At 42.3% G+C, this 13,413-nt stretch overlaps 1 protein-coding gene across 1 annotated transcript in view; it reads left to right on the top strand.

The window, feature by feature from the left end:
- The window catches only part of LOC148683219 (uncharacterized), a 104,609-nt gene that overhangs the window by 3,283 nt on the left and 87,913 nt on the right, over positions 1-13,413 (top strand). Inside the window, 6 exon segments of the mRNA XM_060269682.2 lie at positions 264-386; positions 766-854; positions 2,360-2,622; positions 8,386-8,730; positions 8,957-9,259; positions 9,784-9,924. Of these exon segments, the coding sequence (XP_060125665.2) occupies positions 841-854; positions 2,360-2,622; positions 8,386-8,730; positions 8,957-9,259; positions 9,784-9,924 (1,066 nt within the window). The 5' untranslated portion in view covers positions 264-386; positions 766-840.

Genomic DNA, 13,413 nt, shown 5'->3' with positions numbered 1-13,413 from the left:
AGTCCAAATTCTTGCAATACAAACGGAACAGATTAACAACACTTGCTTATTTCATGTTATTTATTCTACTGCTCTGGGCCAGGTCTGAATCTCGGGCCCATGGGTTCAAGCCCCACCTTGGGCAAAAGATCCCTGCAATGCAGGGGGTTGGACTAGATGACTCTAATTGTCGATTCCACCTCTACAGTTCTATGACTCTATGAGAGTCACTCTGGTGGTTGTTATTAGAGTATGTTTTGAAATACTCTTATTGCTCATTGCAGGTGGACAGTTTGGAGCCTTGAGTTGGGGTCCATGGCTTATCCCTGCCCTCATAGCTCTTCTGGCAATAATGGTGATGGTGATGTGGATGTGCTGGAAGATCAGATTAGAAAGGCATAGAAGAGGTAGAACCATCTATATTGATCTTCTTTCCATCTCGCCTGTGAAGGGGCTTCCTGCCAAATACAGTGGTACCTGGAGTTACAAATGCCTCAGGTTACAAATGCTTTAGGTTACAAACTCCGCTCACCTGGAATAGTTACCTCGAGTTCAGAACTTTGTCCCAGGATGAGAATGGAAATCGCAGCGGCAGCAAGAGGTCCCATTAGCGAAAGCATGCCTCTAGTTAAGAACAGTTTCAGGTTAAGAACAGACCTCCAGAATGAATTAAGTTCGTAACTAGAGGTACCACTGTATATCTCTACCTTAATTTTGCTTATCCCAAAAGGCAGAGACTGGTCAGTGCCATGGACTCAATAATATGTCTCATGTTGCATTCCACAGGTGTTTGCTCTTTGATGCAAGAGAAGGGGAAAAGTTGTCTTACAGTCTGGAACTCAGAGAGGAGCCACTCAGAAGATGGTGATGATAAGGTGAGATGATTGTTGTGCAAAGTAATGAAGGGGTGATTGGTAGATAATAACAATTAAAGCACCTGATACATTTGGGAGGCATTTATTACTTATGAAATTATTATTAAAATTGTAATCTGTTATTTTTAAAGTAACAGCAAAAGATTTCAAACAGGCTAGTGACCCGATAATAAATAGCCATCAATTTGGCACAACCTGTCCCTACGAACTATCTCTGCTCATCTGCAGGAAGCTTCTCTTAAAATTATCTTTCGCTGTCACTTGACTCCATCACTTCCATCCAAGAGAAACTCTAGCATCTCTCCCTTATGCTGGAAAGGCTCATATTTCCATGTTTGGTGGAACTGCAGGTAGATATACTCTTTTTGGGAAAAGCTGTTTCACATTATTTCCAAAATTATGCAGCAATGCCTTCCACCCACATCAACTCTTGCCTTGTTATCATTAGACTCAAATTTAAACAATAACCTTCAATGCAGAGACTTTGTAGTTTTACTATTATCAGCAACCTGATTTACAAAGGTCAATTCTGGAAACAACCTATAGAAATCCCCATTGGAATCTGCTTAAATAACATTTGGAATGTGGCTCTATCAGAATAGAGCCTTACTCATCATAGAAGGGTAATTAAAGGCACTTCAAAGATAGACAGTTTTGGCGAGACAAGGCTTCCATTCCTTTCCTTCATAAAATGAGACAAAATATACTTTTATTCCACCCCCAACGTAAGAATCTCTGTAGAGAAACTACTTGACTTGACAATGCATAAATACATGTATTGTTTGTGTACTGTGTGCTGCATATGAAACTTAATAAGAATGTACCACTGGACAAGTTACTGTAGTTATATGTTGTCCTTGTATTTACATTGAACCAATAAAAATTATTTGGATTAAAAAAAACAGACCAATGACCCAAACATTCTGATCAAAAGACCTAACAAATGGATTATGGCACAAGGGGAGGCTTGTGCCAAGAGCCTGTTCCCATCAGGAAAGCATGCATGCCCAGTTAAAGGGGGCAGAATTGAACCCTCCCCTCACCAGCTAGTGAATGGAGAATTCAGGCCTCTGGCTGCAGGGCTCTGCTTCCCACATCCTTCCCCCAGTGAACCTAACAGGATTGCGCTCTCCACTCACCAGCTGTTCTGCACTCTTCCCAAAATACTCATTTTATCATTTCTTTAACCTGGAATCTCAAGTAATAACTGAGTGCTGGAGAATGGAAAGGACATACTTTTGTCAATTCAAAATGGCCCATTCCACTTGCTCTCTCAGGGACTTAGTTATGGCAAGTTGTTCAGGAGCCCATGGAACTAGAAAGCTAGCCCTAATGGCTGGGACTGAGGTGCAGGGAAGGTGCAAATTGGTATCCTTTCATAGAGAACGCTGGCCTTGGACAGGACTTTAATTTGGTCCAGGGTGCAGGTAGGTCAAAATGCCCAGGAACTCTTCTAGGAGTTGCATCTCAAGAGTCCCTCCTGTAATATTTTTCCCCCAATGCAGATTGAACCCTGCATCCCTCAGACCAACATGGGAGATCAGGCACATCTCCCGGAGCCAATGCCAAGGAATTCAGGGGAAAGAGCCACTGAAGTTCTCGCATTGCTGCCAGCTGAGCCAGAGGTACAGCCTACCAGCAGGCTTAAACATTGGCCCTCAAAGTCCCATGACCAGGCCAAAGAGCAAGACTTATCCAGTGATTATGGAAGGGGTCCAGCACTCCTCTTCAGCCTTGCTTTTGATGGAAACAGCACAGGCAAGAAGGGGTAAGTGAAGATATACATCAGATTCAGGAACAGGGGAGGCAGATAGATAAAAATCTGCATTGGATCAAAATGGTCCAATGGTCTGGGTCTCCTTGTGCGCAAGGAATCTCAGGAACGCCTTCATGACCAGCAGCAGATACACTCCTCTTCAGCCTTCCTGTTGCTGCAAACAGCACAGTCTCCGGCTCCTTCAAACCAGGCGCCTTGCCTTGCCTTGCCTCTCTTTTCCTATTTAGCTTGGACTCCCTCCATGCAGAGTGAAGGTGTAAATGGGTGAATAAACCATATTTCTGAAAGTTACAGCAGTCTTTGCCATGTCTTCCATTCTCCAAAGGAACACAGACCCTGTGTGGTGCTTGGGATCCCATGGGCTCTTGCCACTGCTGGGCAGAGAGAGGGGCAGGCACCCGACTTCTGCAACAATACATTGGTCTGGAGCGTAGGGTTGTTTTCACTCTTCTCCCTGGTGAAACATCTACAAAAGAGATTTTCTTTGGGGAAGGAGACATATGTTCCCTAACAGGGATACTCAAAAGGAGCGAGGCAAATATTTTAACAGCAGCAGAGTGACGGTGCTTGTCTGGTGTCAATAAGCAGGGAGTTTCCAAGAGTAGTGCTTCCAACCCTGAAAGATAGATCCCTTGGAATCATTGTATGAGGTTTGGGAAAGAAACAAAAATTTGCTGAAAAGGAAAACACCATGGTGGATATCACCTATAGAGGCTTTAACTGTTAAAAAGTTGAATATGGAAGGGAGATGGGCCACATATGAAGAGATTTTGGTGAAATCAAAGGATGGAAATTAAAACCATACAATGAAATAGAGGAGTTTTTATTGGATGGTTGCAATACCACCAAGTGAATGATGTGTTGTTGAAATATAAAAAAATAGGTTTTGAAGACAAAAGTCTAAATTTCAAATTGAATTGTTGGAAGGCAGAAGCAAACTTTTATCTAAATTGTATAACTTTCTGTTAGAATGGTTTACAAAAGATGAATTGTCAAAAGAAGTGATGATAAAATGGGAAAATGATTTTGGCTATAATATTGAATATGATGCATGTTTAAAATTATGGAATGAAACCTTGAAATTTACAGCATGTGCCGCCTTGAAAGGGAATGTAATGAAAATGATGTATAGATGGTACTTAACACCAGTGAAATTAGCTAAAATGTACCAGATAAGTAATAGAGCGTGTTGGAAATGTAAAGAAAAAGATGGCGAATTTTTTTCATATATTGGGCATGAGAGAAAGTAAAAGGATTCTGAGAAATCATAGAATCATAGAATCAGAGTTGGAAGAGACCACAAGGGCCATCCAGTCCAACCCCCTGCCAAGCAGGAAACACCATCAAAGCATTCTTGACATATGCCTGTCAAGCCTCTGCTTAAAGACCTCCAAAGAAGAACACTCCACCACACTCCTTGGCAGCAAATTCCACTGCCGAACAGCTCTTACTGTCAGGAAGTTCTTCCTAATGTTTAGGTGGAATCTTCAGTATACCTTTCCCAAAAAACCTGAAGCAATTTTGCTAGGTTTGATGGGGGAGGAAATTGCAAAGGTAGATCTGAGATTATTTATGTATGCAACGACTGTAGTGAGGACTTTACTAGCCCCAAAGTGGAAATTACAGGAGATACTGACGATTGAGGAGTGGCAAACGAAGATGATGGACTATGCTGAACTGGCAAAGTTGAAATGCGGGATCCGAAATCAGGGCGAGACAAAGTTCCAGAGAGAATGGAGTAAATAAATTGATTATAATAAGAATAACTGTAGAGGTTTGGAGACACTTGCAGGATTGAAATAAATCCTACGATATGAACTTGAGTTATCAGAAGGAACTATGAGACTTGGACTGAGAAACAAAGCCAAATGGTGGGAGGGAGGGAAGTCATAAGCTTGGCAGAGTGAATGGATTGAGAAGGGTGAATATATGTTGAAATGTAATTTGTTTTGTTTGTTTGGAAAATTTAATAAAAATTATTTAAAAAGAAAAAAGAAAGAGTGATCCCTTGGAAGTGCAAAGCAAACATTATGACATTTATACATGAGCCAGTTCTCCTTGCTGTTTGGTTCCATCTTCATTTTGTTCTTTCTTTCTTTCCTTCTTCTCCTCACCCCTCATCAGACTGGGAAGTGGTTGTGGTCTCGGATGAGAGAGGAAAGGGGAGGATTTTTGAGATCCTGGGGCTTGTATTTTGTGTCAAGGGGGAGAAGTTCTCCAGGTGTTGTGTTTCAAAAGGGGGGGGGAGAGAGAGAGAGAGAGAGAGAGAGAGAGAGAGAGAGAGAGAGAGAGAGAGAGAGAGAGAGAGAGAGAGAGAATCACACGCTGAACAGGGGTAATAAGAAGTGGGGCAGGATCCCAGCTTCAGCACCACTCATATCCACCCCAGAGTGGCTTGCTCTGCCCCAGAACCCCTCAAGCTGGGCTAGAGACCCTGGAGGCACATTTGCCTACAGAAACCTTCCCTGGTGTCTTCAGGGTCCCATCTGCCCCCTTCCTCCATTTTAGCTCAATTTAACACATTTTGTGTTATTTTCAATAATGCTTGTATTGCTTTGTACACTTTATGATTAATGCATACAAAACGTGTGCACTGATGTGCACATATTTTACCAGAGCATGCATATTTGTACTTATTAATCGGCTGCTGAACAGCAAAGCAAAATTCAAACAAGTGTGGATTTCATCTGTCATGGATGGTTTAGCTAAGATTCCTGCATTGAAGGGGGTTCGACTAGATGACCCTTGGGAGCCCTTCCAATTCTACCATTCTATGATTTTTTTGATTCAAATTAAGTGCTAAAAGCAACATAGATACTAAAGTAAACATAGATACAGAAAAGCTAATGCCTCATGCCCTCATAGTGTAAAAGATACGAGCTGCAACTTACATTGAATTTCTGGGTGGGCACCTCGTGAACATTTCCTATTTTTAGCTCACAACTTTCTCAGCCTGGAAGACAATATCATGCTATTTCTGGCTCATGGTATCATGATTTCAGTTACTCTGCAACCTTTCCCTCTTAGAGGGAGCTTTGGGGATGTGACCTGCAGCATTTCTTATGCGTGGGAATGAAAGCAGAAGCCTGCTGCTGTACAACTGTGGGCAAATCAACTCTCCACCAGCAGAAGGCACACCTGAGGCTCCCTATGTTCCTGGCCAGAAATATTCATGAATTTTGTGAGCAGGAGCCTGGTGATCCTTCTCTCCTTTGGTCCATGGATCCTCTCTTCCCTGGGTAAGAAAAACAGAATGCATAGGGTGAAAAGCTATAGGTTTGGTTGGTAATGAAGGGGAAAGTAACTGACAATGCGGAGCTCATTTAAAGAATAGGCCTACTCCCTGAAAACTCTCCCCCCCCCCGCAATCTCAGGGTCAATGTGTTTTGGCACCTGCTGGTGGTTCACATTCCACTTCACAGCAATTTGAAGTGGCAAGATTTGCCAGAGAGCAGCCTGTTTGGAGGGCTGCAATTTGATCTCTCCGACACCCACGTGATGTGGGAGTTTTTGTTTCCTGAAGCCAAAAGCCCCAGTCGTGTTTGGCATTTTGGCTGGAGATGGAACTGTTTTCCTGTTCTGAAGAAAACTTTCCAGAACGGAAGGAGAAGACTGTGACGTCATCTCAATGACCACTGCAACCAGCAGGTGGCACTGCTTTGGGAGAAGCAGTTGGAACTTTTGTCCTGTGATGTTTGGACTCATGTCCAGAGGCAAAGACTTTTGGACATTAGCTGCAATCGTGTCAAGAAGACCAACAGCAGCACACAGAAGCAAGAAGCTTCACAAAGGGGACTTTTTGCTAGAAGCAATCTCTTTTTGCTGAGTGCATTGCACCAGAGAGACCATGGGACTGAAAAGCATTTGTTGTTTAACATGTTTTTCTCATTCCAGGTCCAAGCGCAGGTGAATGGGTTTCCAGGTTTCGCAGTGTGACTGTTCTGTTCTCAGAACACAAGCTATCCAAAGGAACTAAAGCTCAGCCTGAAGTGCAAAAGTAGCTTGTTCTTTACCATGTTGTGTTATTATGTACACATGAGGATGGTGGAAAGGTTACAGCAACATGTGATGTATTGTCTGTTAACCATATTTTTCCATGCAGGTTGTAAGCACGAAGACTTCCCAGATGCTGATATGTCTGTCACCAAAATGGTCAAAGTACCAGTGATCAGAACGTCGCAAATGGGGGGAGGAAGTTGGTGTCAGTGACAAAGTGTACCCGGAAAAAGTCTAGATTCCAGTGGCAGGGTCTGATATGTGGGTTCCAAAGTCACACACACACAGCACACAATGCTTAGCAAACATATTTAGCAAGTTTTTTCCTGGATAGAGACAGTGACAAAACCCAGAAAAAGCCAGTTTGCCAATGTTTGCATCTGACATGTGGGTTGGGAAAGTCACAAAACAGGGAGCATAACTTCTTCCTGTGGTATTGAGGCATGTACAAAGTACTAAAGCCTCATACCGATTTGTTTATACTCTATTGAGTGCAGTGCAGTGTGGGAGGTAGTTCTAGATGTTTTCCTAGACAACCCCATTGCTGCAGACTTACATAGTAAGTTTTTCGCTGTTATAAACAGCAGATGTGCTCACAAGAGTTTCCACTGCCATAGTGCAAGAGTTGCTAGCACAGTTGCTAAAAGATGGCGCTGTTTGCAGGCAGCTCGATACACAAAGGTATGTGTATGCTGAAGAGTTTGCTAACACAGATGTTTTGATTTCACTGTTGTAAGTAGCTCACCACAGGTCTCAAAACCCGGAGTACAGAGAAGGGTACAGAGTTTGTCCTCAAGAGGCAGTGAACCATGCCCAAAGGCTGTATGGGTAAAGACCATTTTCCTTGGAGAAGGAAGCTGGACCAAATGGGCGTGTGTACCAACAAAGCCAACTGTGCAATTTACTGATAGTCAATGTGCTATGACACCATGACTTATCAGATGTGCAAGATGGTATGGCCAAAGGCAAATCCAGTTGCAGGTAGTTCCAAAGGTGAACTGCAGCACAGGATAAATCGGGGGAGTTTGTTAGGAGATTCATTCCCCATCTGCAGTCATAGGTTTATTGTGTATCATATGACTGTATGTGTTTTCATTCCACAGAGTGGAAGTGACGTAGACAGGATGTTTACGTGGGACTGTTGTTTCTTTGTTCTTTCTCTTTACTGACTGTGATGCCAGAGAGAGGGAGCCATGATGTAGAGCTCCCAGTTTATTTATATGTAAATAAAGCAGTTTAGCCTTATTTACTGACTTGTGCTCATCATGTTTGTGAGAGCAATCACATATTTGGCCTGTGGGACCAGTCTAACAGCTGGCCCCCAGGATGGCCAAATTATTGACAAAAAATAGTGCATAAACATTTTTCCTGAAACACACAAGCAGATGGTTTTTCGATTGCTGCTTAGAATAATTTTTCCCTGGGTTAGATCTTTCTGTGTTGAGTTTTCAACAGACATTTTGCAAAGTTCTGATTTTGTAAACTGCTTTGAGGTTTTATGACAACCAAGAAGTATTAATCTTGTGAACTGAAATAAATGAATTTTTGTTCCATGTGAGGGGAAATTCTACTTATTTTTTGGAATTTTTCCTTGGGACAATTACACAAAGCCAGATATTCCAAAAATTGCAGCATTGCAAACTTTAAAAAGATTTAAGTGTTTAATCAATTTGTTTTTTCAGACTTCACTAAAAACGTTAATGATACTAATTTTGTTTGTATCTCTTCCCCCACCCCTCACCCCTCACCCCTCACTAGAAACTTTAAGCCATGAAGTGGGGAATCCAACCCTTCAGGTGAAGGGAATCCTGCAAGGATCAGTCTTGTTTTTTGCCTATGGATCTGAAGGAATAACAGTGGAGAAAATGGAATGGGACTTTCTACCCCAAAGGGGTGGCTTGGGCTTTTGGCTGGGGGAATTCAGACATGGGAAACTGCAGCACCCAAGTCCCACTGACCGGTTTGGACAACGGCTAGACATGGTGGACGAGACAACACTGAGGATCAAAGACCTGGAGCTGGATGACGGTGGGATCTACAATGCTCGCATCTGGTTTGCTAAATCATTGTTTCAAGAACAGAGTTTCAGCCTCATTGTTTATGGTAAGTAATTACTTCCACTGTTTGGCTCATGGAATAGAATTAGCACCATTCTCTTTATAGGTACTGGGATGGGTGAGGCAAACCTTAAGCTGATTTCATTTGTGTTCCACAGAGCGATGTGGTAAGCAACGATTTTCACAGTTCTGAGCAATGTTCAGGATTGGTGCCATTTTTCTTGAGAGTAGAGGGACACAAACTTCATGTCACTTTCATTTGTGTTCAACAGAGCCGGTGCCAACACCAAAGATAGACCACCAAGTGGAATCCATGACTCCAGGTGGATGTAATGTGACCTTGCGATGCCACACACCTGGAAGAGAAGAGCTCAATATCTCCTGGGAAACTGGGGGTCTGCACAGGGCCTTAGGAAAGAGTGTGAATCAGTTCCAGGTTTCTGACCATGGCCGGGAGCTCCGGGTCTTCTACTGGAACAGTTATTTCGACTCCAAATTCACCTGCCAGGCCAGCAATCCTGTTGATAAAAAGGGAGCCTCCTTTGACTTTCTCAACATCTGCCAGAGTGATGAAGGTGAGCGATGTATCATTTCCTTCATTATCCAGAGGAGGTGCTTGTGGTGGTGAATAGGCAGTCTGCCTCTTAACATGAGGGATTTGAGGAGATTCGTTTGTATTAATAAATGCTCCTCTTTGCATGCTTCTCAGCAGAATTGGAGCATACACAGCACTCCTTGAAGACTGCCCTGATCCTGTGAATTGCTGCTGCCCCCATCTCCTTCTATTCCTAGCATAAGAAATAGATTCAGAGCAGACAAGAGTGTTTGACAGGGCATTCACAGTCCAAAGTATTGCAATACAAATGGGACAGATTAGCAACATTTGCTTATTTCATGTTATTTACTCTACTGCTCTGGGCCAGGTCTGAATCTCAGGGCCATGGGTTCAAGCCCCACCTTGGGCAAAAGATCCCTGCAACGCAGGGGTTGGACTAGATGACTCTAGTTGTCCTTTCCAACTGTAGAATTCCATGGTTCTGTGAGACTCTGTCAGTTGTTATTAGAGTATGTTTTGAGAGACTCTTATTGCTCATTGCAGGTGGACACCTTCGACTCTCAAGTTGGAATCCATGGCTAATCCCTTCCGTCACAATTCTTCTGGTGACAATGGTGATGGTGATGGTGATAGTGATGCTGAATTGGATGTGCTGGAAGATCAGATTAGAAAGGAATGGAAGAGGTAGGACCATGTCAATTTTTTTTTATATAATTATTTTTATTAAAGATTTTCTTGGGTTACAAAGGTAGTGCAATGTCTCGTTGATGTTTTTTTCATGCGTCATTTTTACACATCAATTTTACTTGTTGAGACATTATGAGGAAGGGGGGAAAGAGGTGGGTGGGATGAGGAGTTGGGTGTGATGGATTGTCGATGTTTCTGTCTTTCTTGATATGTGTAGGGGTTCGGCGTCAGCAACGTTTGTGCAGGTTCTCTGTTGTCTGTTCGTGTTTCTTTGTTGGTGAGAGAGGTCAGGATTTGTCTTAGAATGTGGTTGTTCATTTATGGTTGGCTGTGATGATCCTTAGTTTCTTGCGTGAGTGGGGTGGGAGGGTGTTTTGATCAAGTTAGCCATATTGATTTGTATGCTGATGGTAAGTTGTTGTCATTGTCCTCTTGGGCTGTATAAGTGATGAAGGGGAACCATACTGGGGTGAAGGTGTCTTCTTCTGTTTGTCCCCGTGTCAGTTTCAGCTTACTGGTTAGCTTTTCTAGTAGGGCTGTTTCCCATACAACTTGGTACCAGTGGTCCAAGCCCACTCCCGATAGGTCCCTCCAGTGCCTGGCTATGATGTTTCTGGTTGCTGATAACAGATGAATAATACGTTCTTTATGATCTGAGTGAGCGTTGTTATCTTGAAAGATATTTAGTAAAACCAATTCTGGGATAATTTCTAGCACTTGCTTAGTTATTTTACAAATTTCTTGCATGGATGACTTCCAGAATGATTGAATTTTAGGGCACTCCCACCACATGTGGAGATATGTGCCTGTGGAAGTGCATCCTCTCCAACATTTTGATGAGATTCCTGGACGTATTAGTGATAGTTTTCGTGGAGTCAGGTACCATCTGTGAGTTAGTTTCAACGAGAGTTCTTTTCTTTTCATTGATATAGATTTGAAAGGGGGTTTCGACCACATTTTAGTCCATTGGGTAGGGTTGATTTCATATCCTATGTCATCCTCCCATTGTCGTTTTATCTTGTCCAGGGGATCTATGGGATTCTGAATTAGTATTTTGTAAATTGCAGATACCATCCCTTTTCCGTGTCCTCTTGGCAATTGGAGGAGGCTTTCGAAAGCTGTCAGGGGTCTAGTTGCTGCTGATTTTACAGTTGGGTTATTCAGAAAGGCATGTAGTTGGTGTTGTGCTAACCAGGGCATTGGGATGTCTTCTAGTTTGTCCTGCATTTCTTGTGGTGACAAAGGCTTGTTATCTTTATAGAAGTCCATTAGGCGATGTAAACCTTTGGTTTGCCAGGTCTTTATCTGGAGGTTTTGTGCTGCATGATGGAACAATGGATGGTAAGCCAGGGGAATTAATGGGGATGGGGTTGGAGATAATTTACTGGTTTCTGCTTTCCATGCTTTGAACATGGTTTGTGTGTATCTGTTGAGTGTTGTGGGAATCTTCCTTAATTTGTTTGGGAGAAATGGATATGCTGTGGTGCAGATATTTTCAATTGAATCCCTCTCCAGATGTACCCATTGTTTTGTCTCGTCTTCTAGTATATATGGGATTATATGGCGTATTTGGTTGGCGTTGTAGTATGTTTCTATGTTAGGGATTCCCCAGCCTCCTACTGAGGTGGGGAGGTGAAGGTATTTGGTGCCAATCCTTGTTTTTTTATGTGAGAAAATAAAAGAATGTAATTTTCCCTGCCATTTGCGAAGTTGGGTTGGGGAGATCCAGATTGGGAGGGTTTGGAATAAGTATGTCAGTTTTGGGAGGGTGACCATTTTGACGATGGCTATCCTGTCTGAAAGAGTGAAACTCATACTGTCCCATTTCTTTAGGTCTTTGTTTATTTGTCACCACATGGGTTTGTAATTATGGAGGTATAATTTATTGAGGTTCTTGGTTATTTGTACCCCTAGATATCTGAATTTGGTGTGACAAAGTTTTATTTTGGTGATATTAGTAAGTTCTTTTTGGATATGGGGAGGGGTATTGAAGCACATGGCTTCTGATTTTCCAAAGTTTACCTGTAGACCCGACACCATTGCAAATGTGTTGAGTTCTCTGATTAGGGAGGTTGCTGTATTTAAGGGGTCTGGTGTTGTGACCATCAGGTCATCCGCAAAGAGCCCTAATTTATAATTTTTGCCTTTTATTTCCACTCCCTTGATGTCTGCGGCTGCTCGGATTCGGATTGCTAGGGGCTCCAAAGCTAGGATGAATAGGAATGGAGACAGCGGGCATCCTTGTTTTGTGCCTCTTTGGATTGCTATGGTGTTTGAGTCCATATTATTAATTCTGCATTTTGCTGAGGCTTGGGAATATATTTGTTTGAGGATTTGTAGGAAGTTGGGGCCAAATTTCATGTTAGTTAGTACTGCTAGTAAGTATTTCCACTCTAAGCAATCAAAAGCTTTGAGGATATCTAGGGACATAATTGTCAGTGGAAGTTTAGTTGCCTTGCTGTGGTTGATTAAGTTTAGTAGTTTCCTGATGGGGTCTGTAATATTGCGACCAGGGACGAAGCCAGTCTGGTCTGGGACTATTAAATTGCCTAGAAAGAATTTTAAGCGATTGGCCAAGATTGATGTGAATATTTTGTAATCCTGATTTATTAGTGAAATTGGGCAGTAAGATTCTACTTTGAGGCTGTCCTTTAATGGTTTTGGGATGGAGACTATTTTGGAGTGATTCCATGTTTTGGGGATGAGCCCCCCTTTCATGATATCATTGAATAGGCGGATCATGTAGGGCATCAGGGGTTCCTTGAATTTTTTATAGTATCTATTTCCTCAGGGGTGATAGGGCTGTCCATAAATTCTTGTTCCTCGTCGGTTAAGGTGGGCATGGTCAGGTTTGTCAGGAATTTTCTAATTCCCTCCTCAGTTGGGTTGTGAGAAGTGTACAGATTGGAGTAGAATTCTGCAAATTCAGAGGTTATCTCTTTCGGGGAAAATGTTACGTTGCCGTCTTTTTTGGTGATGCAGTGTATTCTTGTCTTAAGTGCTTTCTTCCTGCATCTATTTGCTAATAGTCTGGAGTTTGTCCCTCCGTACTCATAAAAGTGCTGTTTAGAATATAAAATATTGATCATTGTTTTGTTGATTTCTAAGGAGTCTAATTCTCTTCTCTTTTGTTCTAGAAGTTTAAGTAGTTTTTTGGAACCTGTTTGTTTGTAACGTGATGAGAGGGCAGTGATGTCTTGTTCTATTTTGTTAATTTTTGAAGAGGTTTGTTTTTTAAGGAGTGCTTTCTCTTTTATGCAAGCTCCTCTGGTCACCGCTTTCATTGCGTCCCATAAGAGGGGGGTATTTATATTGTCTACATCATTCTCCTTAAAATAGTTTTGAAGAGTTTTTGTGATACTTGCTCTAATTTGGGTGTTTGTGGTTAGGATGGGACTGAAAGACCATGATGGAGTGGTTTGCGTTTCTTCACCTATTTTAACAGTGACTTCTACTGGGGCATGATCTGTGATTTTGATGTTGCCT

The sequence above is a fragment of the Zootoca vivipara genome, chromosome 16 (genome assembly GCF_965207765.1).
Source record: "Zootoca vivipara chromosome 16, rZooViv2.hap1.1, whole genome shotgun sequence".
Taxonomy (NCBI): Eukaryota; Metazoa; Chordata; class Lepidosauria; order Squamata; family Lacertidae; genus Zootoca; species Zootoca vivipara.
Note: the sequence above shows the minus strand (reverse complement) of the source record. Positions and strands in the feature narration are given on the sequence as shown.